The sequence below is a fragment of the Engystomops pustulosus genome, chromosome 1 (assembly GCF_040894005.1).
Source record: "Engystomops pustulosus chromosome 1, aEngPut4.maternal, whole genome shotgun sequence".
NCBI lineage: Eukaryota > Metazoa > Chordata > Amphibia > Anura > Leptodactylidae > Engystomops > Engystomops pustulosus.
Genome location: NC_092411.1, coordinates 19,954,817 through 19,978,133, shown reverse-complemented (window position 1 = coordinate 19,978,133; position 23,317 = coordinate 19,954,817). Strand labels below are relative to the sequence as shown.

Genomic DNA, 23,317 nt, shown 5'->3' with positions numbered 1-23,317 from the left:
GTCCAGGGCAATCTCTATTACATCAGCTTAGTCCAGGACAATCTCTATTACATCAGCTAAGTCCAGGACAATCTCAACTACATCAGCTCAGTCCAGGACAATCTCTATTACATCAGCTAAGTCCTGGACAATCTCTACTACATCAGCTCAGTCCAGGACAATCTCTATTACATCAGCTCAGTCCAGGACAACCTCTATTACATCAGCTCAGTCCAGGACAATCTCTATTACATCAGCTAAGTCCAGGACAATCTCTATTACATCAGCTCAGTCCAGGACAATCTCTATTACATCAGCTCAGTCCAGGACAACCTCTATTACATCAGCTCAGTACAGGACAATCTCTATTACATCAGCTCAGTCCAGGGCAATCTCTATAACATCAGCTCGGTCCAGGACCATCTCTATTACATCAGCTCAGTCCAGGTCAACCTATATTACATCAGCTCAGTCGAGAACAATCTCTAGTACATCAGCTCAGTCCAGGACAAGCTCTATAACATCAGCTCAGTCCAGGACAACCTCTTTTACATCAGCTCGGTCCAGGACAACCTCTATTACATCAGCTCAGTCCAGAACAACCTATATTACATCAGCTCAGTCCAGGACAACCTTTATAACATCAGCTCAGTCCAGGACAATCTCTATTACATCAGCTCAGTCCAGGACAATCTCTATTACATCAGCTCAGTCCAGGACAACCTCTATTACATCAGATCAGTACAGGACAATCTCTATTACATCAGCTCAGTCCAGGGCAATCTCTATAACATCAGCTCGGTCCAGGACAATCTCTATTACATCAGCAAAGTCCAGGTCAACCTATATTACATCAGCTCCGTCGAGAACAATCTCTAGTACATCAGCTCAGTCCAGGACAAGCTCTATAACATCAGCTCAGTCCAGGACAACCTCTTTTACATCAGCTCGGTCCAGGACAACCTCTATTACATCAGCTCAGTCCAGAACAACCTATATTACATCAGCTCAGTCCAGGACAACCTTTATAACATCAGCTCAGTCCAGGACAATCTCTATTACATCAGCTCGGTACAGGACAATCTATAACATCAGCTCAGTCCAGGACAATCTCTATAACATCAGCTCAGTACAGGACAATCTATTACATCAGCTCAGTCCAGGACAATCTCTATAACATCAGCTCAGTACAAGACAATCTCTATTACATCAGCTCAGTACAGGACAATCTCTGAAACATCAGCTCACTGCAGGACAATCTCTGTTACATGAGCTCAGTCCTGGACAATCTCTATAACATCAGTTCAGTCCAGGACAATCTATTACATCAGTTCAGTCCAGGACAATCTCTATTACATCAACTCAGTCCAGGACAATCTCTATTACATCAGCTCAGTCCAGGACAACCTCTATTACATCAGCTCAGTCCAGGACAACCTCTATTACATCAGCTCAGTCCAGAACAACCTCTGAAACATCAGCTCAGTCCAGGACAATCTCTATTACATCAGCCCAGTCATGGACAATCTCTATAACATCAGCTCAGTCCAGGACAACCTCTATTAAATCAGCTCAGTCCAGAACAACCTCTGAAACATCAGCTCAGTCCAGGACAATCTATTACATCAGTTCAGTCCAGGACAATCTCTATTACATCAACTCAGTCTAGGAGAATCTCTATAAAATCAGCTCAGTCCAGGACAACCTATATTACATCAGCTCAGTCCAGGACAATCTCTATTACATCAGCTCTGTCCAGGACAATCTCTATTACATCAGCTCAGTCCAGGACAATCTCTATGACATCAGCTCAGTCCAGGGCAATCTCTATTACATCAGTTCAGTCCAGGACAATCTCTATTACATCAGCTCAGTCCAGGACAATCTCAACTACATCAGCTCAGTCCAGGACAATCTCTATTACATCAGCTTAGTCCAGGACAATCTCTATCACATCAGCTAAGTCCAGGACAATCTCAACTACATCAGCTCAGTCCAGGACAATCTCTATTACATCAGCTAAGTCCAGGACAATCTCTACTACATCAGCTCAGTCCAGGACAATCTCTATTACATCAGCTCAGTCCAGGACAACCTCTATTACATCAGCTCAGTCCAGGACAACCTCTATTACATCAGCTCAGTCCAGAACAACCTCTGAAACATCAGCTCAGTCCAGGACAATCTCTATTACATCAGCCCATTCATGGACAATCTCTATAACATCAGCTCAGTCCAAGACAACCTCTATTACATCAGCTCAGTCCAGAACAACCTCTGAAACATCAGCTCAGTCCAGGACAATCTATTACATCAGTTCAGTCCAGGACAACCTCTATTACATCAGCTCAGTCCAGGACAACCTCTGAAACATCAGCTCAGTCCAGGACAATCTATTACATCAGTTCAGTCCAGGACAATCTCTATTACATCAACTCAGTCCAGGAGAATCTCTATTACATCAGCTCAGTCCAGGACAACCTCTATAACATCAGATCAGTCTAGGACAATCTATAACATCAGCTCAGTCCAGGACAATCTCTATTACATCAGCTCAGTCCAGGACAATCTCTGTGACATCAGCTCTGTCCAGGGCAATCTCTATTACATCAGCTTAGTCCAGGACAATCTCTATTACATCAGCTAAGTCCAGGACAATCTCAACTACATCAGCTCAGTCCAGGACAATCTCTATTACATCAGCTAAGTCCTGGACAATCTCTACTACATCAGCTCAGTCCAGGACAATCTCTATTACATCAGCTCAGTCCAGGACAACCTCTATTACATCAGCTCAGTCCAGGACAACCTCTATTACATCAGCTCAGTCCAGGACAATCTCTATTACATCAGCTCAGTCCAGGACAACCTCTATTACATCAGCTCAGTCCAGGACAATCTCTAAAACACCTGCTCAGTCCAGGACAACCTCTATTACATCAGCTCAGTCCAGGACAATCTATATTACATCAGCTCAGTCCAGGACAACCTCTATATAACATCAGCTCAGTCCAGGACAATCTCTGTTACATCAGCTCAGTCCAGAACAACCTCTATTACATCAGCTCAGTCCAGGATAACCTCTATTACATCAGCTCAGTCCAGGACAATCTCTATTACATCAGCTCCATCCAGGACAATCTGTATTACATCAGTTCAGTCCAGGACAACCTCTATTACATCAGCTAAGTCCAGGACAACCTCTATTACATCAGCTCAGTCCAGGACAATCTCTATTACATCAGCTCAGTCCAGGACAATCTCTATTACATCAGCTCAGTCCAGGACAATCTCTATTTCATCAGCTCAGTCCAGGACAATCTCTATTGCATCAGCTCAGTCCAGGTCAATATTTATTACATCAGTTTAGTCCAGGACAATCTCTATTACATCAGCTCAGTCCAGGTCAATATCTATTACATCAGCTCAGTCCAGGACAATCTCTACTACATCAGCTCAGTCCAGGACAATCTCTATTACATCAGCTCAGTCCAGGACAACTTCTAAAGCATCAGCTCAGTCCAGGACAACCTCTATTACATCAGCTCAGTCCAGGACAACCTCTATTACATCAGCTCAGTCCAGGACAACCTCTTTTACATCAGCTCAGTCCAGGACAATCTCTATTACATCAGCTCAGTCCAGGTCAATATCTATTACATCAGTTCAGTCCAGGACAATCTCTACTACATCAGCTCAGTCCAGGACAATCTCTATTACATCAGCTCAGTCTCTTTGGGGTGTATTGCCCCCTTATTCACACTTATACATACACGGTTACAATAAGTTATCACACATCACTTTCCATCCATATATCCAAACCTGACTATAAGAGAAAATGCAATGTAGCCATAGAGCCAGGAGATAATGTAACATGATGGTTGCGCTTCAGTTTCTGGGAAATGTTCTTTGGTCGCTCTACAATATCAGTCTTTATGTACAACTATCATCTGATTTATTAATATTTTGTCATATTTATACTTTTGGTGAAAATCCCCAAGTGTGACTCAGAAATCACCACATCAGCCGTGATCTAAGGCGGAAACTGTCTGCAAAAACTGAAATCCCCTGACTTTACCCTGTTACTTCTGCATCTACAGCAGGTAAATATCGTGTGGTCCAGACAAGTTCCCCTTCCCTCCTGCGGTGCTTGAGACCCAGCATCATAGTTACCTCATTTCAAGGAAATGTCCAGTTTATGTCAATCAAGTTTAATGTTAGAAATAAAAAGTTATTCTAGTAATCCTAGTATTAATCGCCAATATTTATGCAATGTAAGAATCAGCAAGTCACAGATATTTATTAAAACTTTTTGCTTACTAGAGATGAGTTGTGTTGGACCCATCTCTTGTGATCCCCGCATCTGCGCAGTTCTTAAGTGAAGCCGGAGTAGTACAGCCCAGTGTCACCCGGCGCATGTGCAGTGAAGCTGGGGTGTACTACGCCGGCTTCACTGTGTGACTGCGCAGGTGAGGGGAGCATTGGAACAAGGTAAGTATAACATTTTTTATTTTAAAAAACATAGCGGTTTGGGACACTGAACCACCAGACCTGTGGTTGGTTTATTGTCCCAGATCTCCCTGACAAGTTCACTTTAAGTTACTGACGTAAGAGGCAGAACCTCCGAAACATGTCTAGCACGAACGCTGTTATCTATGCCATATAGCAGGGTCAGATTGACATTTATTTGGATCGGCCGGTCCATTACTATTCTGCTCTTATGTTATCGTCACTGGAGACCATCACCAGCGGGGGCCCCAATACAGGGATTAGGACTGTGGGCTAAGTGCAATTGCCTGTGTAGTGTGCAGGGGGCGCCAGATTCAGGATTTCTGGTGCCCGTTCTTCATGAATCTGGCGCCCCCTGCAGTTCTCCAACAGGATGCACCAATATTATTTTGGGTGCACCTTATACTGAGATAAGTTACCGGACTGCAGGTAAGTCCATTTTATCCTTTATATCATCTCAGGAACATCTTGGGATTCTCATGGTTCTGCTGCGATTCATCAAATGAGATACAGAGAATTGAAGCCGCTGTTTATTTTCCATACTATGTCGCATCATCATAAGAAAGCAAGAAGATGCGGTGCCGCGCTCATTAGAATACGGACCAGAAAACTCTGGATTGTCTTCTAATAACTGGAATATAAGGACTGACTTTCAGGGATCTTTGGATGTTTACAGCCATTAGATTGGGAGCTACTTTTAGGTTAAAGTACTGATCTTCTATATTGCTACTAAGTGGAAGGTCCTGCACATTGTATTTATCCTTTTTATATTTTTTATTTTGCATACATGTCGTCGTTAATACTTTCCAATTAATGATTAATAGTTTCTATAAATATTTGTATTCTTATATCATTTGCATACATATTTGTGATTTTAGTGGAATAGACCATACAAGTGCCTGTACATAACTTTTTATTTCGTACATTGTGAGATATCATACAATACCCGGGAATGTTATAGAGCACCGTGTGGCCTTTTCTTCAACTGTGACTCCACCTGTACAATTTTCTTAATTTTTTTCTTAGGTTTAATGTAAGTGTACAAATGGAAATTTCTCCACCTTTCTAATCGATTTTATGTTTCCTTTCAGTATGTTTTACCACTGACTGCTTGCTGTCAGTGAATGAGAACCCTCCTGTCTCCATTCAGAGGCAGTGACCATGTGTAGAGCTAGTCCTGCTCTCAACTAGGAAGTGGAGACAATTGTATCCAGTCTAGACAATGCTCTGTGAGCTAAACAGCCTGGACTCCAGTCTGATACATTGTAACAAACCAGCAGAGAGATCTGTGCAGCTGCTGCTGATGTGTTTAGCTCACAGAGCATTGTCTAGATTGGATACAATTGTCTCCATTCAGAGGCAGTGGCCCTGTACATAGCTAGTCCTGCTCTCAGCTGATAAGAGGAGACAATTGTATCCAGCCTAGACAATGCTCCGTGAGCTGAACACATCCGCAGCAGCTGCACAGATCTCACTGCTGGTTTGCTACAAATTATCAGTTAAAATTGTAGCATACTAAAGAAATGTATTCCAGTTGCTACAAACTGGTTTAGCTCACAGAGCATTGTCTAGACTGGATATAATTGTCCCCACTTCTCAGCTGAGAGCAGGACACGCTATGTACAGGGTCACTGCCTCTCAATGGAGATAATTGTATCCCGTCTAGACAATGCTCTGTGAGCTAAACACACAGTACATCACAGTACAGATCTCACTGGTTTGTTACAGTGTATCAGTGTGGAGTCCAGGCTGTTTAGCTCACAGAGCATTGTCTAGACTGGATACAATTGTCTCCATTCCTCAGGTGAGAGAAGGACTAGCTATGTAAAGGGTCACTACCTCTGAGTGGAGACAATTGTATCCCGTCTAGACAATGCTCTGTGAGCTAAACACACAGTACATCACAGTACAGATCTCACTGGTTTGTTACAGTGTATCAGTGTGGAGTCCAGGCTGTTTAGCTCACAGAGCATTGTCTAGACTGGATAAAATTGTCTCCACTCCTCAGGTGAGAGCAGGACTAGCTATGTACAGGGTCGCTGCCTTTGAATGGAGGACTCTCAATTATTGACAGTAAGCAGAGATCCTGAAAATGCTGCATTCCCCAAATAAAGTCTACAAGAAGGTTTTAGAACTTCAAGTTTTTAGAAAAACAACTTTAAAAACCAATCCATTCTGCAGTGTGGCTGATTTGCATATTCCTGCACCAGAATCAGTTTTTCTATATCAGAAAATGGAAATTAAAAAATAAAATCTAAGAAATGTCTGCTATGTACCTGAGTCTCCGGAGAAGTCCCCACTTTGCTGCAGAGATGAATGGAGCAGGAGACAGAGGAGTGTGAGAGATGAGACGTACATGATGGAGACCTGCAGCTGTCACATCATCTCTGCCTCTAGTAGTGGGGTAACCACAGCGCGGAGGAAGCCGCCCGCACCAATCCGGGGCAGGGAGGAAATCACCAGCACAATATATGAAGTCTGTGTACATACAGATCACCACTGACATGACCCTCCGGCTCTAGTGCCGCCTCTTCTGGAGTTTTTGGATTTTTTTTGTAAAATAATGAAATTGAGAAATTTTTGGAAAGTTTTTGTATAGAGCCCTGAGATTGTGGGTGTATTCTATACATTATACCAGGTCCTGTCCACCGCAGCAATCAGCAAGGGCGACGGATTGTCACTCCACCCCACATTCATTACTGGTTAGGGTTTATTATTGAACTTCTTGACTCAATGCAACCTAAAAGATGGTTTTGTGGTTTTGTCAGGTTGAGGTTGGCTACAATGTCCCTGGTGGTCCTGGTTGAGGTTAGTTATAATGTCCCTGTTGGTCTAGTTTGAGGTTCGCTAATGTCCTTGGTGGTCTAGGTTGTGGTTTGCTATAATGTCCCTGGTGGTCTAGCTTGGCTTCATGGTTTGGCATAATTTTCCTTCTGGTCTCGGTTGAGGTTAGCTATAATGTTCCTGGTGGTCTAGGGTGAGGTTAGCTATAGTCTTCCTGTCGGACTAAGTTGAGGTTAGCTATAATGTCCCTAGTGGTCTAACTTGGCTTCATGGTTTGGCATAATTTCCCTTCTGGTCTAGGTTGAGGTTAGCTATAATGTCCCTGGTGGTCTAGGTTGAGGTTAGCTATAATGTCCCTCGTGGTTTAGGTTGAGGTTAGCTATAATGTCCCTGGTGGTCTAGGTTGAGGTTAGCTATAATGTCCCTAGTGGTCCAGATTGAGGTTAGCTATAATGTCCCTGGTGGTCTAGGGTGAGATTAACCATAATGTTCCTGGTGGTCTAGGTTTGATTTGAGTTTGGATATAATGTCCCTGGTGATCTAGGTTGAGGTTTGCTAATGTCCCTGGTGATCTAGGTTGAGGTTTGCTAATGTCCCTGGTGATCTAGGTTGAGGTTAGCTATAATGTCCCTGGTGATCTAGGTTGGCCCTGGAGGTTGGGGTGGTGTTTATTTATGCTATCTCGTGCCCTCTTGGTTGGCATGGGAGCTAGTTTTTATTTTTTCGGCAGGTGTCATACAATGATCTGTTCCCGTTCCGCTACATTTATAAAACATATAAGAGGTTCTTAGTTACATTTTGATAAAATTGCACAAACCACTAATCCCCTTATGGGGACCACGTTTTAGTGGGTCCCTTCACTAGTGCGGGGGCGCGGCTGGATGGGGCACCACATGGCATCCACCATTGCCACAACACAGCCCCAGCAGGGACCAAGACCCGGAAGCCCCAGTACCCGAACTAGCAGGCTAATCCCAAATGGCTCAAATGGCCCAAGAAGCTTGGTTCTGGTACCATATGCTATGAGCATTCTGAGAGTTGTACATGTGCAGTAGCAGGAGGACCACAGCTGGTAGGTGACCGGTCTGAGCCATGGTGGACATGGTGGACACAGCCTGATGTCACATCCCACCGTAGGCGTCTCGCTGCAGATGACTTGTTGGATGTCGTCCTCGTCATCCGATGCTTCTGTTATTGTACACAGAACCTTCCTGCATCTACAAGGCAAAGTCTGCAAAATCAACACTAAAGGAAACCACAACCTTCATCAAAGCGATGAGCGACACGACGCGTCCCAGGAAGCCGGGGCTCAGCGTGCGCTCAGAGGCTTCATACCTCCCCTTCAGATTACACCGCAGCAAAGCAACAGCAACACAACTTATTCACAGAGAAGCAGGAATGTGCTGCCCCCTCATACCTACCTACACACCTACCTACATACCTACCTACACACCTACCTACAGGTCAATATCTTGTCTACCCCCACCATTAAAAAGTCTTCCCCACCCCCAGAGTCCACAGTCTACAATCTAGTCCCATTCCTGGAGAAACTTCAGGACCCCATTATAATATTGACACATGTATTGTAACGCTAAAAGCCCAGATTAAGCAGAGTTGGAACCCCTCACTATTGGGATGTGCCCCCTTATTAGTCTGTATATGGGAGCTGTGTATGGGCACTATGTATGGTTACTGTACTGTATGACACTGTGTATGGGTCCTGAATGACACTGTGTACGGGCACTATGTATAGGTACTGTATGATGCTGTGTATGGGCACTATGTATAGGTACTGTATGATGCTGTGTATGGGCACTATGTATAGGTACTGTATGATGCTGTGTACGGGCACTATGTATAGGTACTGTATGATGCTGTGTATGGGCACTATGTATAGGTACTGTATGATGCTGTGTATGGGCACTATGTATAGGTACTGTATGATGCTGTGTACGGGCACTATGTATAGGTACTGTATGATGCTGTGTATGGGCACTATGTATAGGTACTGTATGATGCTGTGTATGGGCACTATGTATAGGTACTGTATGATGCTGTGTATGGGCACTATGTATGGTTACTGTACTGTATGACACTGTGTATGGGTCCTGAATGACACTGTGTATGGGCACTATGTATAGGTACTGTATGATGCTGTGTACGGGCACTGTGTGGCATTTTGTATTGGCACTGCATAGAACTGTGTATGGGCGCAGTATGTGTAACACCCCCACCCCTCTGCTGGGGCTCTGACTTTGACTCAGCTCTAATGTACAGGACCAGGAGGGACAATGCAGGGGAGAGAGGGGCAGTTCGGGAAATTCTCCAAACCACCCGGGATGGCGTATAGCGGCTGCAAGCCGGGACTGTCCTGACGAATCCAGGATGGTTGGGAGCTATGACTGAGTGGCTTGGTTGTCATCTAGCCATGGATGTCACAGTAGCACGCACTTCAGGAGGAGACTCCTAGATCTCCTCCTGGACTTCAGCTCCATGGGGGAGGAAGAGAAGATCCATCCTGCTGGGGGAAGAGGAGACCACAATGGCCATAGCCACACAATGGGGCACATTTACTTACCCGGTCCGAGGAGTTCACAGAGCATTGTCCGACGATAATGATTCACTAATCGTGCGCCCGATATCCTGCATGTGTCGCTTCCCCGCTCAGGTCCGACGGAGTTCACCTTCTTCTTCCTGGTGCATGTAAGTGCATTGTCTTGTGACACACTTTGAAAGTTAAATCCCGCGCTCAGTCCGAATCACTCACATCGTCCGATGGCCCGCACCCTGATTTGTATTGCATGAAAGCCGGCGCCGCTGTTCCAAAAACAATCACGTGCGACACAATCCCAGCGCAGACACCTGTTAAATACCTGTGCAAACCGTGTAATCCCCGAAAGATGCAAAGTCCGATGAAAGTGAGCAGCGCGACCCTTAGTAAATGAGCCCCAATATGTCACTGCCTGCCAGAGGCTTCTAATATACCTGCTATAAGTTTCTGCACCATAACAGACCTCATGAGCAGGGCCCCACTGACCCTGTGCCAGTTATAATACCGTGTCTCTTATGCGATGGTCACCTATAGCCGCAGTATATATATGTCACACAGAGAGGTAATTATATGTATATTGTCTTCTCATATATCTGGTTTGCAGCAGAATGGAAACATAACCCCCTGATCTTCACATTTCCACCGTAGACGGCCTTAGTCCTAGAAACAAAAATGTGCACTACTTCCTTTGTAATGAGGTCAGCAAAGTACAAGCCTCCCGGACGCACGTCTCCGCTCAGTGTCCTACTTAATGGCTCCCTCTGATGTATGAGATGAAGACAGGAGGCCGGTGTGAGCTGTGAACCATGACGGACCGATAATCACTGCTTGACCCCTTTAACCCTAGCTGGATCCATTGTGGCATTACCTGGTCCCAAGTCAATCCCTTTCACTATTATTAAGGCACCTTTCCATTATTGGAAGGTGCTTGAGCTATAGGTTCCATCCACCCTGTGTACATGTGTCTGTCCACTCATTTTCTGACCTTTCCTTCTTGAACTATTCCTTGTCTGATGATCACAGCTGTGCCTGTCTATTTCGGACAGAATCGCTGGCCCTTCTGGGTCAGTGGTCACCTTACTGGGACTCCGCCTATGGAAATGACCTGGTGATTTCCCAACACTTAAGCCCGGATAAGCGCACAGGGGTTACAAGTTAAACACTAGCTAGACCGACATGTTACAATCAGCAGAAAATGTATTTGGGAGGAAAGTTACTGCCTGCCCACGGCCCTCACAAGGGAAGTTTTTAAGCATTTGCTCTGGTGTTGCTACCAGCAGGAAGGAACAAGGATGAGCAGACCTGCTATATCCAGGTCCGTGATGAACATTGTGGGTCTGGGGTGGTCTGGTTCCCGGAACCTGGACACCAGTTAGAAGTTCGGGTTTAGCATTCCCCACCGGTGGCTACTCTAGGTTCGTTGGTGCCCATGACGTTGTAAGCCCGGAGCAACAGCACCGATCGTGGTTGTTACCAATGGGGGTTTGTGTTTGTTACCCGGACCGATCTTTCAGGTGATACATCATCTGCCCCGATAAAGGGTCACCACCAGGGCTCTGCTCAGAAGTAGGTCACGGATGTAGGACAAGCAGTGCCGGCCCTGGCGTCTTGTGTTATGTTGTCAAGGTCTCGTTGTATATCTTGAGGATCTTATCTTCTTTAGTTTCCACATGATCTATAAGCAGGAAGTGGTTTCACGTTATTTCAGTAGAATCTGATTTATTTTTAATAGTTATGTGTTAAAAATGTTCACTAATAAAAAAAATAGTTCTACTAGAGCACAAAATGAGCCGACATTTACTGCTTTCTACAGCTCACTTTTATGTATAGACTGGGAGAGGTAACAGAGTCGCCTCAGTATCATTAGAGGGTCCGGAGGGGGAGATTATTGACAGATGTATTATTCCTAGTGTAGGACTGGATAAGGCCGGATTGTACCCCTTATTATTAGGAGATGTGCCACCTTACCAAATGGCTTTGTGGGCATTGTATATAGGCGCTGTGTAAGGGCCATGTGTATGGGTTCTGAATGGCATTGTGTAAGAGCATTGTTGTAAGGGCGCTGTTTATAGTTACTGTATGACACTGTGTAAGGGCGCTGTGTATAGTTACTGTGACACTGTGTAAGGGCGCTGTGTATAGTTACTGTATGACACTGTGTAAGGGCACTGTGTATAGTTACAGTATGACACTGTGTAAGGGAACTGTGTATAGTTACTGTATGACACTGTGTAAGAGTGCTGTGTATAGTTACTGTATGATGCTGTGTAAGAGCACTGTCTATAGTTACTATGACACTGTGTAAGGGCACTGTGTATAGTTACTGTATGACACTGTGTAAGGGCGCTGTGTATAGTTACTGTATGACACTGTGTAAGGGCGCTGTGTATAGTTACTGTATGACACTGTGTAAGGGCACTGTGTATCGTGACTGTATGACACTGTGTAAGGGCACTGTGTATAGTTACTGTATGACACTGTGTAAGGGCGCTGTGTATAGTTACTGTATGACACTGTGTAAGGGCGCTGTGTATAGTTACTATGACACTGTGTAAGGGCGCTGTGTATAGTTACTGTATGACATTGTGTAAGGGCACTTTGTATAGTTACTGCATGACACTGTGTAAGGGCGCTGTATAATGTTACTGTGACACTGTGTAAGGGCTCTGTGTATAGTTACTGTATGACGCGGTGTAAGGGCGCTGTGTATAGTGACTGTATGACACTGTGCAAGGGCCCTGTGTATAGTTACTGTATGACACGGTGTAAGGGCGCTGTGTATAGTGACTGTATGACACTGTGTAAGGGCACTGTGTATAGTTACTGTATGACACTGTGTAAGGGCTCTGTGTATAGTTACTGTATGACACTGTGTAAGGGCGCTGTGTATAGTTACTGTTTGACACTGTGTAAGGGCACTGTGTATAGTTACAGTATGACACTGTGTAAGGGCAGTGCGTATAGTTACTGTATGACACTGTGTAAGGGCGCTGTGTATAGTTACTGTATGACACTGTGTAAGGGCGCTGTGTATAGTTACAGTATGACACTGTGTAAGGGCGCTGTGTATAGTTACTGTATGACACGGTGTAAGGGCGCTGTGTATAGTGACTGTATGACACTGTGTAAGGGCACTGTGTATAGTTACTGTGACACTGTGTAAGGGCTCTGTGTATAGTTACTGTATGACACGGTGTAAGGGCGCTGTGTATAGTGACTGTATGACACTGTGTAAGGGCACTGTGTATAGTTACTGTATGACACGGTGTAAGGGCGCTGTGTATCGTGACTGTATGACACTGTGTAAGGGCACTGTGTATAGTTACTGTACGACACTGTGTAAGGGCGCTGTGTATAGTTACTGTATGACACTGTGTAAGGTCACTGTGTATAGTTACAGTATGACACTGTGTAAGGGAAGTGCGTATAGTTACTGTATGACACTGTGTAAGGGCGCTGTGTATAGTTACTGTATGACACTGTGTAAGGGCGCTGTGCATAGTTACAGTATGACACTGTGTAAGGGCGCTGTGTATAGTTACAGTATGACACTGTGTAAGGGCGCTGTGTATAGTTACTGTATGACACTGTGTAAGGGCACTGTGTATAGTTACTGTATGACACTGTAAGGGCGCTGTGTATAGTTACTGTATGACACTGTGTAAGGGCGCTGTGTATATTCACTGTATGACACTGTGTAAGGGCGCTGTGTATAGTTACTGTATGACACTGTGTAAGGGCGCTGTGTATAGTTACTGTATGACACTGTGTAAGGGCGCTGTGTATAGTTACAGTATGACACTGTGTAAGGGCGCTGTGTATAGTTACAGTATGACACTGTGTATGGGCGCTGTGTATAGTTACTGTATGACACTGTGTAAGGGCGCTGTGTATAGTTACAATATGACACTGTGTAAGGGCGCTGTGTATAGTTACTGTATGACACTGTGTAAGGGCGCTGTGTATAGTTACAGTATGACACTGTGTAAGGGCACTGTGTATAGTTACTGTATGACACTGTGTAAGGGCGCTGTGTATAGTTACAGTATGACACTGTGTAAGGGCACTGTGTATAGTTACTGTATGACACTGTGTAAGGGCGCTGTGTATAGTTACAGTATGACACTGTGTAAGGGCGCTGTGTATATTGACTGTATGACACTGTGTAAGGGCGCTGTGTATAGTTACAGTATGACACTGTGTATGGGCGCTGTGTATAGTTACTGTATGACACTGTGTAAGGGCGCTGTGTATAGTTACAATATGACACTGTGTAAGGGCGCTGTGTATAGTTACTGTATGACACTGTGTAAGGGCGCTGTGTATAGTTACAGTATGACACTGTGTAAGGGCACTGTGTATAGTTACTGTATGACACTGTGTAAGGGCGCTGTGTATAGTTACAGTATGACACTGTGTAAGGGCACTGTGTATAGTTACTGTATGACACTGTGTAAGGGCGCTGTGTATAGTTACAGTATGACACTGTGTAAGGGCGCTGTGTATATTGACTGTATGACACTGTGTAAGGGCGCTGTGTATAGTTACAGTATGACACTGTGTAAGGGCGCTGTGTATATTGACTGTATGACACCGTGTAATGGCACAGTATGGAACTGTGTTTAGTTATATTTTATGGTATTAAATATGTGATGTATATATGTTTGGGCATAAATGTGACTTAATGGCTGATGGCTTGGTGGCTCATGTTAGAGGCTTTAGCCATGAACTCACAATGGGAAACTCAGATAATGCAAACATTTACAGTTCTTTTATGAGGAGAACTGGCAAACAGGCAGCAGCACTTACATGCCATGTAAAAGTGCGCAGCGCGACCCTTAGTAAATGAGCCCCATACACTCTAGGTCTCAGCCTCTGGAAAGTTCCAGGGTGCTAGCTGACAGGACAGCCTGCATTACTCCAGGTCATTGCAGCATTTCAACATAAAACAGAAAAGGTTAACAATAGATAACTAAGAATTCAATTCATGTACAAGCAACATTGTATTATCATGTGACAGCTGAGCACCCCCTTATCCTGCACCCCAGGCCACTGCAGACATCGGGGCAGTAGACATCATGCGACATCTGCGGGCAGAAGCTAAGAGTTCCCCATCAGTCCAGCAATGGGTAACCTGTTTCCCAACACAGCGCCCATCATGTAGAGCAGTGGTGGCGAACCTATGGCACGGGTGCCAGAGGTGGCACTCAGAGCCCTTTCTGTGGGCACTCTGGCCATTACCCCAGCGCCCCACACATTCAAAGAATCTTCCTGCAATTCCAAAAGATGCGGCTTTCGGTCCTATATTAAAGTGATACTTACTTCGTTGCTTGGGACTGTAGGAAGAGGGAGAATGAGTAGACGGGGCCGAATTATCTTTGGAGGACCTCCTGCTGCCCCATGATTCTCTGTGTGCAGAGGGACACTGGAAAGAAGCTAAAATGATGCAAATTTACCATCTTGTCCTCAGGAGGCCAATATAAACGAAAGTTGTTGAAGAACAGGAAGCAATAAGTTAATGCTTTAATTTTTTGTTGGCACCTTGCGATAAATAAGGGGGGTTTTGGGGGGGTTTTTGGGTTGCCGTTTGGGCACTCGGCCACCAAAAGGTTCGCCATCACTGATGTAGAGTGCTGCCTGCTGTACCTGTCATAAGATGGAGACCATTAGTCAAAGCTGAAGACATCGAGGTGCTAAATCCGCAGTGTAATAGACCTCTGCATGGCGTCCCGCTGGGCCCAGACATCAAGTATCGGTGGGAAGAGGCCGTATGTGGTGGTGGTGACTGATTTTCTGGCGTTTGGAGCCCGGGATGACGTCTTGGGAGAATTGTCTTTGCCCTTTTGGCCGGTGGGTTGACGCCATCTTGGATGTCCTGCACAACAACATCACATAAAGAACATGTTAAAAAGTTACAAAATGAAGGTGTTAGAAATGAAAGGGACAAGTTACGTCTTATATATGTGAAGATCCATCACTATCCACCATAATAACATTTTCTGCACTTTCCTAGTATATTTTGTGCATCTTTGCTTGTTGTCAAAAAACTTCTTTTTTGTGGTCTACATGTATGAAGTGATAAGAAACCATTACCTAAACGTACAGCGTCAGGTCCCAACATACAGCTAATAAAACCGACATCCCCAAAGATGGCAGGTAGAGCTTATAGTATCAAAGGGGTTACCGAAAGTTAGTTTCCCTGCAATGTACCAATCCCCCCATACACACTATGGGGGTCATTTACTAAGGGCCCGATTCGCATTTTCCCGGTGTGTTACCCGAATATTTCCGATTTGCGCCGATTACCCCTGAATTGCCCCGGGATTTTGGCGCACGCGATCGGAATGGGGGGGGGTTGCGTTGCCGAACAAAAACCCGACGGATTCGGAAAAACCGCTGCATTTAAAAAAAGAAAAGTGTCGCGGAGCTTGTACTTACCTTCAGTAGGAATAGGCCGGTGAACTTGAGTGCGTTCCGATGCTCTTGAGCGCAGCAGCGCCACCTGGTGGACGTCGGAGGAACTGCCTTAATAAATCCCAGCCGGACCCGAATCCACCGCAGAGAACGCGCCGCTGGATCATGAATGGACCGGGTAAGAAAATTTGCCCCTTTATCTTGTTGCTCCGGTGTCCGTATATCTTCCATCAGCAATTCCCGTCAGCTCCATAGAGGTTAATGGAGCAGAATGGTTATGTGCGGCCGTCTGCTCCATTAGTCTGAGAAGCGGCAAGTAGTTTTCGCGATCTGTGGGGGTCTGCACTGAGACCCCCACTGATCAGCAAGTTAGGCCCTATCCCATGGATAGGGCCTAACTTGCCTGTGTGGGAAAACCCCTTTAAGGAACGGAGGGAAGGACTGGTCGTGTGAAAACCAATGAGTCCATGATGGATAGAAGCAGGAGGTGTTTATACTACAGCAATACACTGAGTGCATCGGGAAAAATGAACGTTCATGTTGGTAAATCTGACCTTACAGGAAGATCTGAGCGAAAATAGGATGAGTTTGTGGTCGTATCCCAGGCCATCCAAATTAGACAGAAGAAGAACTGAAGGAGACAGGTTAGAATTATATCAGTGAAATTACTAAATATCTTGAATGCTGCCTTTGTGGTAATACACATCTCCATGGAGGAGGAAGAGAAGATCCATCCTGCTGGGGGAAGAGCCACAGCCACACATAGGCGCACATTTACTTACCCATTCCTTGGAGTTCACAGAAAGTCCATTGTCCGTGTATAATGCCCTGTGCCGCCATTCACTATGATCGTGCGCCCGATATCCTGCATGTGTCACTTCCCCGCTCAGGTCCCCGGTGTTCACCTTCTTCTTCCTGGTGCATGTAAGTGCATTGTCTTGTGACACAATTTGAATCTTAAATCCTGCGCTCAGTCCGAATCAGTCGGATCGTCAGATGGCCCGCCCCCTGATTTCAGTTGCATTAAATCCAGCGCAGCCACATCACAATCTGGTCCCGTGCGACACAATCCCAGTGCAGACCCCTGTTAAATACCTGTCCAAGCTGCGTAAATTCAGAAAAGGCAAGCAGTTCGACGAAAGTGCGATACGTGACCTTTAGTAAATAAGCCCCATAAAAAGTTTAGTATCTAAAAAAAAAATTCGCGACCTAAGAGTGTAAGGGATGCATGCTAAATGTGCCATAAATTATGTATAGCCCTGGCTGGGATGGGGGTGGGGGGAGGGGGGATTGTTTTTCTCTTTTATTGTTTGTATGTTCCTAAAATTGAAAATAAATAAAGAAATATCTGATTTAAAAAAATTAATAAAAATTCCTCAGAAAAATAACAACCCATCTCACAAAATACAAACCCTGAAAAAGAATTATTATTCTTTACATGAGTGGTAATAACGGTAAGGGGGTCACATGTATTTTGCGCAAGATTTTAGCTACATTCATATATGACAGGACTTGAGACAGGACTTGTTTTGCCTTCAGATGGCAGATGTCTGGGATGGTGCAAACTTTCTAAGGGTCTCTAAAAACCTTCTGCCTCATATGACCCCAGTATTATAAATACCAATGGACATATTTTGCAATGATTCCCAATACATTACCCCCAAAGATTCACTATGTTACATCAGCTGATACTCTAAGACCCTCTAATGGCTCCGGATATACAACTATATCCAATTAGCTCTACATTCCCACAATTTGGGTCCTATATCTCTAAGTATAAAGAGATGGATCATCCTGGAGCATGTGTTCAACTTTTATCAAATCCTATGATGATGATTACTAATCCTCTACTCTTTCAGAATCTTTAATGGCTGATTACAGAGAACAACAGAAGATACTGAAGACTTCACACATCCGAACACTCGGAGATATTTCCTGGTCTACCTACCAGAGACAAGCTGCTTCTGCAGATGTTGCAGGTTAGAGAAGTAACCCGGGAAGGTTTTCTGTCGTTGTGGTGCAGTCATGGAGTCATTGCCACCAGCCAGGATTGGGAGGTGACCATGTGGATCCTGATGACATCTAGGACCGGTCTGGAGATAGTTCTGGAATCTTTCGATCTCTCCAGTCTGCAGCTTGGACTCCAATTCTTGTCTGGTAAATTGTGGATAAGAAGAAGACAGCAGGACTGACCTGTAGACCACCGGTGCCACCTCCCTGAAGAGCTCTGGTGGACACGCCGGAGAGGGACAGGGAGACACTGGGTCACCACAAACCACACACCCCAAGGCTCGTAGCCTGGGAAAACTCTCCATTCCAAGGCACAGTAGATCCGGGAGCTGGAATAAACGCAGGGTGTTTGCTGTGAGGTCACATGGTGTCTGCGGGGAATGTTTACAAGCTCTCGGTTGCTTAGCTCTTTGGTATTTTGGCCATCACAGTCTTCTCCGCTCCATGGTAACAGATCTTTACAGGCTCCTTAGACAATGACAGTCATACTACAATCCAGATTCAATCAGACACAGTCCTGAAACATTATAACAAACCAGTAAAAATCCAAAGTCTCCATTTATTATAAAATGATTGCGATTTATTTAATTAAAAATTTAAAAACTGAAGAAGGCCATGGAATGATCCCCTGCATGAATCCACAGCGATCAGGGATCATGCATGTAATGCTTTCAATCCTTCTGCAGCTCCCCTAGAGGAGACATCGTACATTACAGAGTGTAGTCATGGAATTGGGCTGTACATGTTATGTAAGAGCAGATTGAGGCCTCCAGAGAGGTGAAGACTATGGGGCTCATTTACTAAGGGTCGATCGGCCGCATTTTCGTCGGGTTTCCCGAAGATTTCAGTTTTGCGCCGCATTGCCCCGGGATTTTGGCGCCCACGATCAGAAAGTCCGGCTTGCATGCGACAGAAATCGGTGGATTTGGACAACGCGCTGGATTTAACTATTAGAAATGTTAGATCTAGCACTTACATGCACCGGGAAGAAGAAGGTGAACTCCGGCGGACTTCAACACAGAAGCGACGGATGCAGGAACTCGGGCGCACAAGCTTAGTGAATCACGCCGGACCCAAATCCTTGTCGGACAACGCACTGTGTGATCGCAACAGGACCGGGTCTTCTCTCTTTGTTGGTTACCGCCTCCTTCTATCGTCACAGATATCGTCACCATATATGAAAGTCTGTATCAGTACATATCTGCATGTTCTGAATCTGGATCCATCTTGGAGCCTACTCGGCTTCTGATTAACCTCTGGCCTGTATTTCAGGGCCTTGCTAACATAGAGGTGTCCTAAAGCCCAACGTTAGTAGATTTCTTATCATGTCATATCCACGATGGATGGTAGAAACCAAACCTTATACTGATAACACAAAGCACAACATGAAATAGCACAACAGAACCAGGAGAGCATGTGGTAGGAATATGAAAATACTGGATACTTCAAAATAAAAAGGCATCACTTTACCCCAATGGCAGGACCTAGAGCAGTGGTGGCGAACCTATGGCACGGGTGCCAGAGGTGGCACTCGGAGCCCTTTCTGTGGGAACCCAGGCCTTCACCCCAACACAGAGCTTGCCAGCTAGGCTTTCTCCTGTGATCCATACAGCCCAGGACAGGCCATGCTCAGCGCTATTTTAAAGCAACATCCTTGGCTGCCAGGACTACAGGAGGAGCGGGAAGGGCTGGATAGAGATGGATTGTCATTTGAGCCTTCAGAGGACCCTAGAGGGAAGCTACAATCCAAATTTCTCCATCTTTCCATTGTATTGGTGGACACCAATATGATTAAAACCTGTGGTACAGCAGAGATCAATAAGTTACTGCTTACATTGTCATGTTGGCACTTTGCGACATACAAGAAGATTTTGGTAGTAGCTTGGGCACTCTGTCTCTAAAAGGTTCGCCATCACTGACCTAGAGGTTAAAGAGGGAAACCCGAGCACTTGACTATTAGCCTCCAACCTACAGTGGCACATCTATAGGAATGCAGCGGAAAGTGCAGAAGACAAGCAGAGGATGCAGAGGAACATACAGGGGTAGATTTTTTTCTATGCCGAAAAAAACGGAAAGTTGTGACCTCTTCTTTCCGTTTTTCGGCATAGAAAAAAAATCTACCCCCCCCCCCCGAAAAGAGGAGGCAATAAAAGAAAAATGTTATTACAGAGGGAAGCCCTCTGGATTTTCAAAATTAGGCACTAGGTCCGCCTCAGGTTTAAATTTCAGAACAGACCTTACAGAATTTGATTAGCAGTCCCATTCACCGGTACATTTTCCTATTGTAATAATATGATAATAGGATTCTAGCAGTTTGGATGCCTGTAGTTGGAATTCGATCTTTATTTTTATTGAATACATATTGGGGCAGATTTACTTACCCGGTCCATTCGCGATCCAGAGGCGCGTTCTGTGCGGTGGATTTGGGTCTTCCAGCGATTTACTAAGGCAGTTCCTCCAAAGTCCACCAGGTGTCGCTGCCGCGCTGAAGTCTGCCGAGGTCCGCCGGAGTTCACGTTCCTATACTTGGTGAAGGTAAGCGCGTGTCCAGCAACACTTTTTTTAATGCGGCGGTTTCTCCGAATCCGTCGGGTTTTCGTTCGGCCACGCCCCCGATTTCCGTCACGTGCATGCCATCGCCGATGCGCCACAATCCGATCGCCACATCACATGACCCGTATTTACCTTTATAACGTTTTGCATCACATGATTGAGACACACCTCCTGGGACGGGTTGTATCACGTGATCTATACACGCCCACTAGTTTCATTGGTAGAGGTTTCTTTTAAATTCTTAAGCTAATTCAACATTATCCAGCCAGGACTAAGAGCTTCAACAGCTCGAAACGCGTCGGCGACTTGTTTGTTTAACCGGCCATGTTTTATTCAAGAAATGAATAAAGCCTGAAGTTTTATTGGGAAGTGCCGCAGTCTTCCTCTTGATTGTCTCCATACTACACCTGGGGTCCTAGCAGGCGATGCGGATGCACTCCTGACGCGCTAGATCCACGTGAAGATTGTATCCCCAGTACATCCAGCAACCAAGGACCTGGAGCGAGGTGTACGAGCTGCACACAGACTTACTTTGAACTGCTATGACTTTTGCAGAAGGATGTTGTGGTGGCTCTGCGGCTCGGAGGGGCACACGGTACCTGCCCCTAGGCCTTCACGTTACCTTGTGGTTAGAACAAGTCATCAGGAGAACAAGTCTCTGTGACAAGAGAAAACAAAAACACCTTCCTCAGGTCATCGTCCTGTCATCTCCAACCAAGAAAGAACAAAAACATCCTGGCTGAAGCCACACGTCTGTGTGCAGGTGTAGACCCTGAGAAAAATCTACTCCCCTCCAGTCCCTGGCGATAGCAAGAAACATGAATGGCCCAAAGGTCATCGGTAAAACAAGCACAGATCTAAACGGTGGTGAGACTTACTCTGGGGGTCATTTACTAAGGGCCCGATTCGCGTTTTCCCGACGTGTTACCCGAATATTTCCGATTTGTGCCGGTTTTCCCTGAATTGCCCCAGGTTTTTGGCGCACGCCATCGGATTGTGGCGCACACGCGATGGAAATTGGGGGCGTGGCCGTACGGAAACCCGATGGATTCGGAGAAACCGCCGCATTTAAAAAAAAAATAGTGTCGCTAGACACAAACTTACCTTCACCAAGTATAGGATCGTGAACTCCGGCGGGCCTCGGTGGACTTCAGTGCAGCAGCGACACCTGGTGGATGTCGGAGGAACTGCCTTAGTGAAGACCCGAATCCACCGCAGAGAACGCGCCGCTGGATCGCGAATGGACCGGGTAAGTAAATCTGCCCCTTTGTGTCCTGCTGCAAAATCTGCATCGATCAGCTGTGATCTGCAGGACAAGCTAACCACAGGTGTTTAATATCCCTGCAGCACCACCACAGGGGAAATGAAGTATTACACCATTAAGGGGCGTGTTGGGTCCTTCGGAAACAGAGATGCACTTTACAGACACTGAGGAAAAGACACCAAAGTCTGAACAGACATATAATAAAATTATCTTCTCTATGACCATCTGAATGCCCAAAATGTCACATATTCTGCCCCTGTGGGTCTCACTGATGCCAATTTAAAGGAATTTTACTCTAGTTTGTTTCCCTTTTTACAAACATGTTCATATCCACACTAACAGTTATAAAGGTGAAACTTAAAGGGGTTGTCCATAATTTTTTTTTATAGGCCAGTAATATGTGATTGGTGGAGGGAAGCACCCACTTCCTACACCAACATCGATTTGGCTCCATATTGTGTGTAGTGGTCATGTGCTGTAACTGCAGGATGAACCCCTGAAATCTTGTCCAACTGTATGGAACCTGCGGTAACAGCTTCTGGCCCCTAGAAAAAGCAGGGAGCCTACTGCTTCCAGCTTTAAGCTGGTGTCTCTGTGTTGATCATATATTGATGGTCTAACCCCTTTAACCCCTTGGTGTCACTGACAGTTTTGGACTACATTGCAGAACATTGGATTTTGTAGTTAAAGATTTTAAGATCTAATTCTTTTCCATTATATAGCTGTATGGGGGCTTGTTTTTTGCATAGTGTGTTGTATTTTTCAATATCACCATCTTAGGGTTCACATTACTCACTAACTAATTAATTAACCTATTTTAGGAGGTAAGAATGTCCCCCCACCCCTGGACCTCTACAAATTCCCTTTGGAGTAGAGTTTGGGGAGACATTTATACAGATTTTCTTCTCCTTTTTTATAATACAAAACATATGTAAGTGTCATTACATTTTTTTTTTTTGATGGCTTGTATTTTATGGGACAAACTGTAGTTTTCAATGCTGCCAATTTGGATTGTATACAACTTTTAGATAATTTTTACGCCATCTTTTCGCTCAGGTTGAACATAAAACAGCAAATAGAGAAATTCCTTGTGCGGTTTGTTACCAATAGGGTGATTGCATAGTGTGTTCTTGTGTTTTGTACTGGTTTTGTTTTATAAGAAAGGAGCTATTGTAAAATTTTTGATTGCGATTTTTACACTTTTTAAAATGTTTTTATAATACATATAGCAAAGGGCACTATTACATAACACA

General features: G+C 45.0%; 1 protein-coding gene across 2 annotated transcripts in view; it reads right to left on the bottom strand.

The window, feature by feature from the left end:
* IL7R (interleukin 7 receptor) overlaps positions 1 to 18,731 on the bottom strand; it is a 54,231-nt gene extending 35,500 nt beyond the window's left edge. Inside the window, exons 1-2 of one of the 2 annotated variants that reach the window (XM_072134931.1) lie at positions 18,186 to 18,731; positions 15,146 to 15,698 (exon numbers count right to left, since the gene is read on the bottom strand). Coding sequence is in view for 1 of the 2 variants with exons in the window: in XM_072134923.1 (XP_071991024.1) it covers positions 6,765 to 6,846 (82 nt within the window). In the remaining variant the exon portion in view is untranslated. Of the gene's footprint in view, positions 1 to 6,764; positions 6,891 to 15,145; positions 15,699 to 18,185 lie in introns of those variants that run through there. The other variant, XM_072134923.1, reaches the window with a different exon arrangement.
* Between the last annotated feature and the right edge of the window lie 4,586 nt (positions 18,732 to 23,317).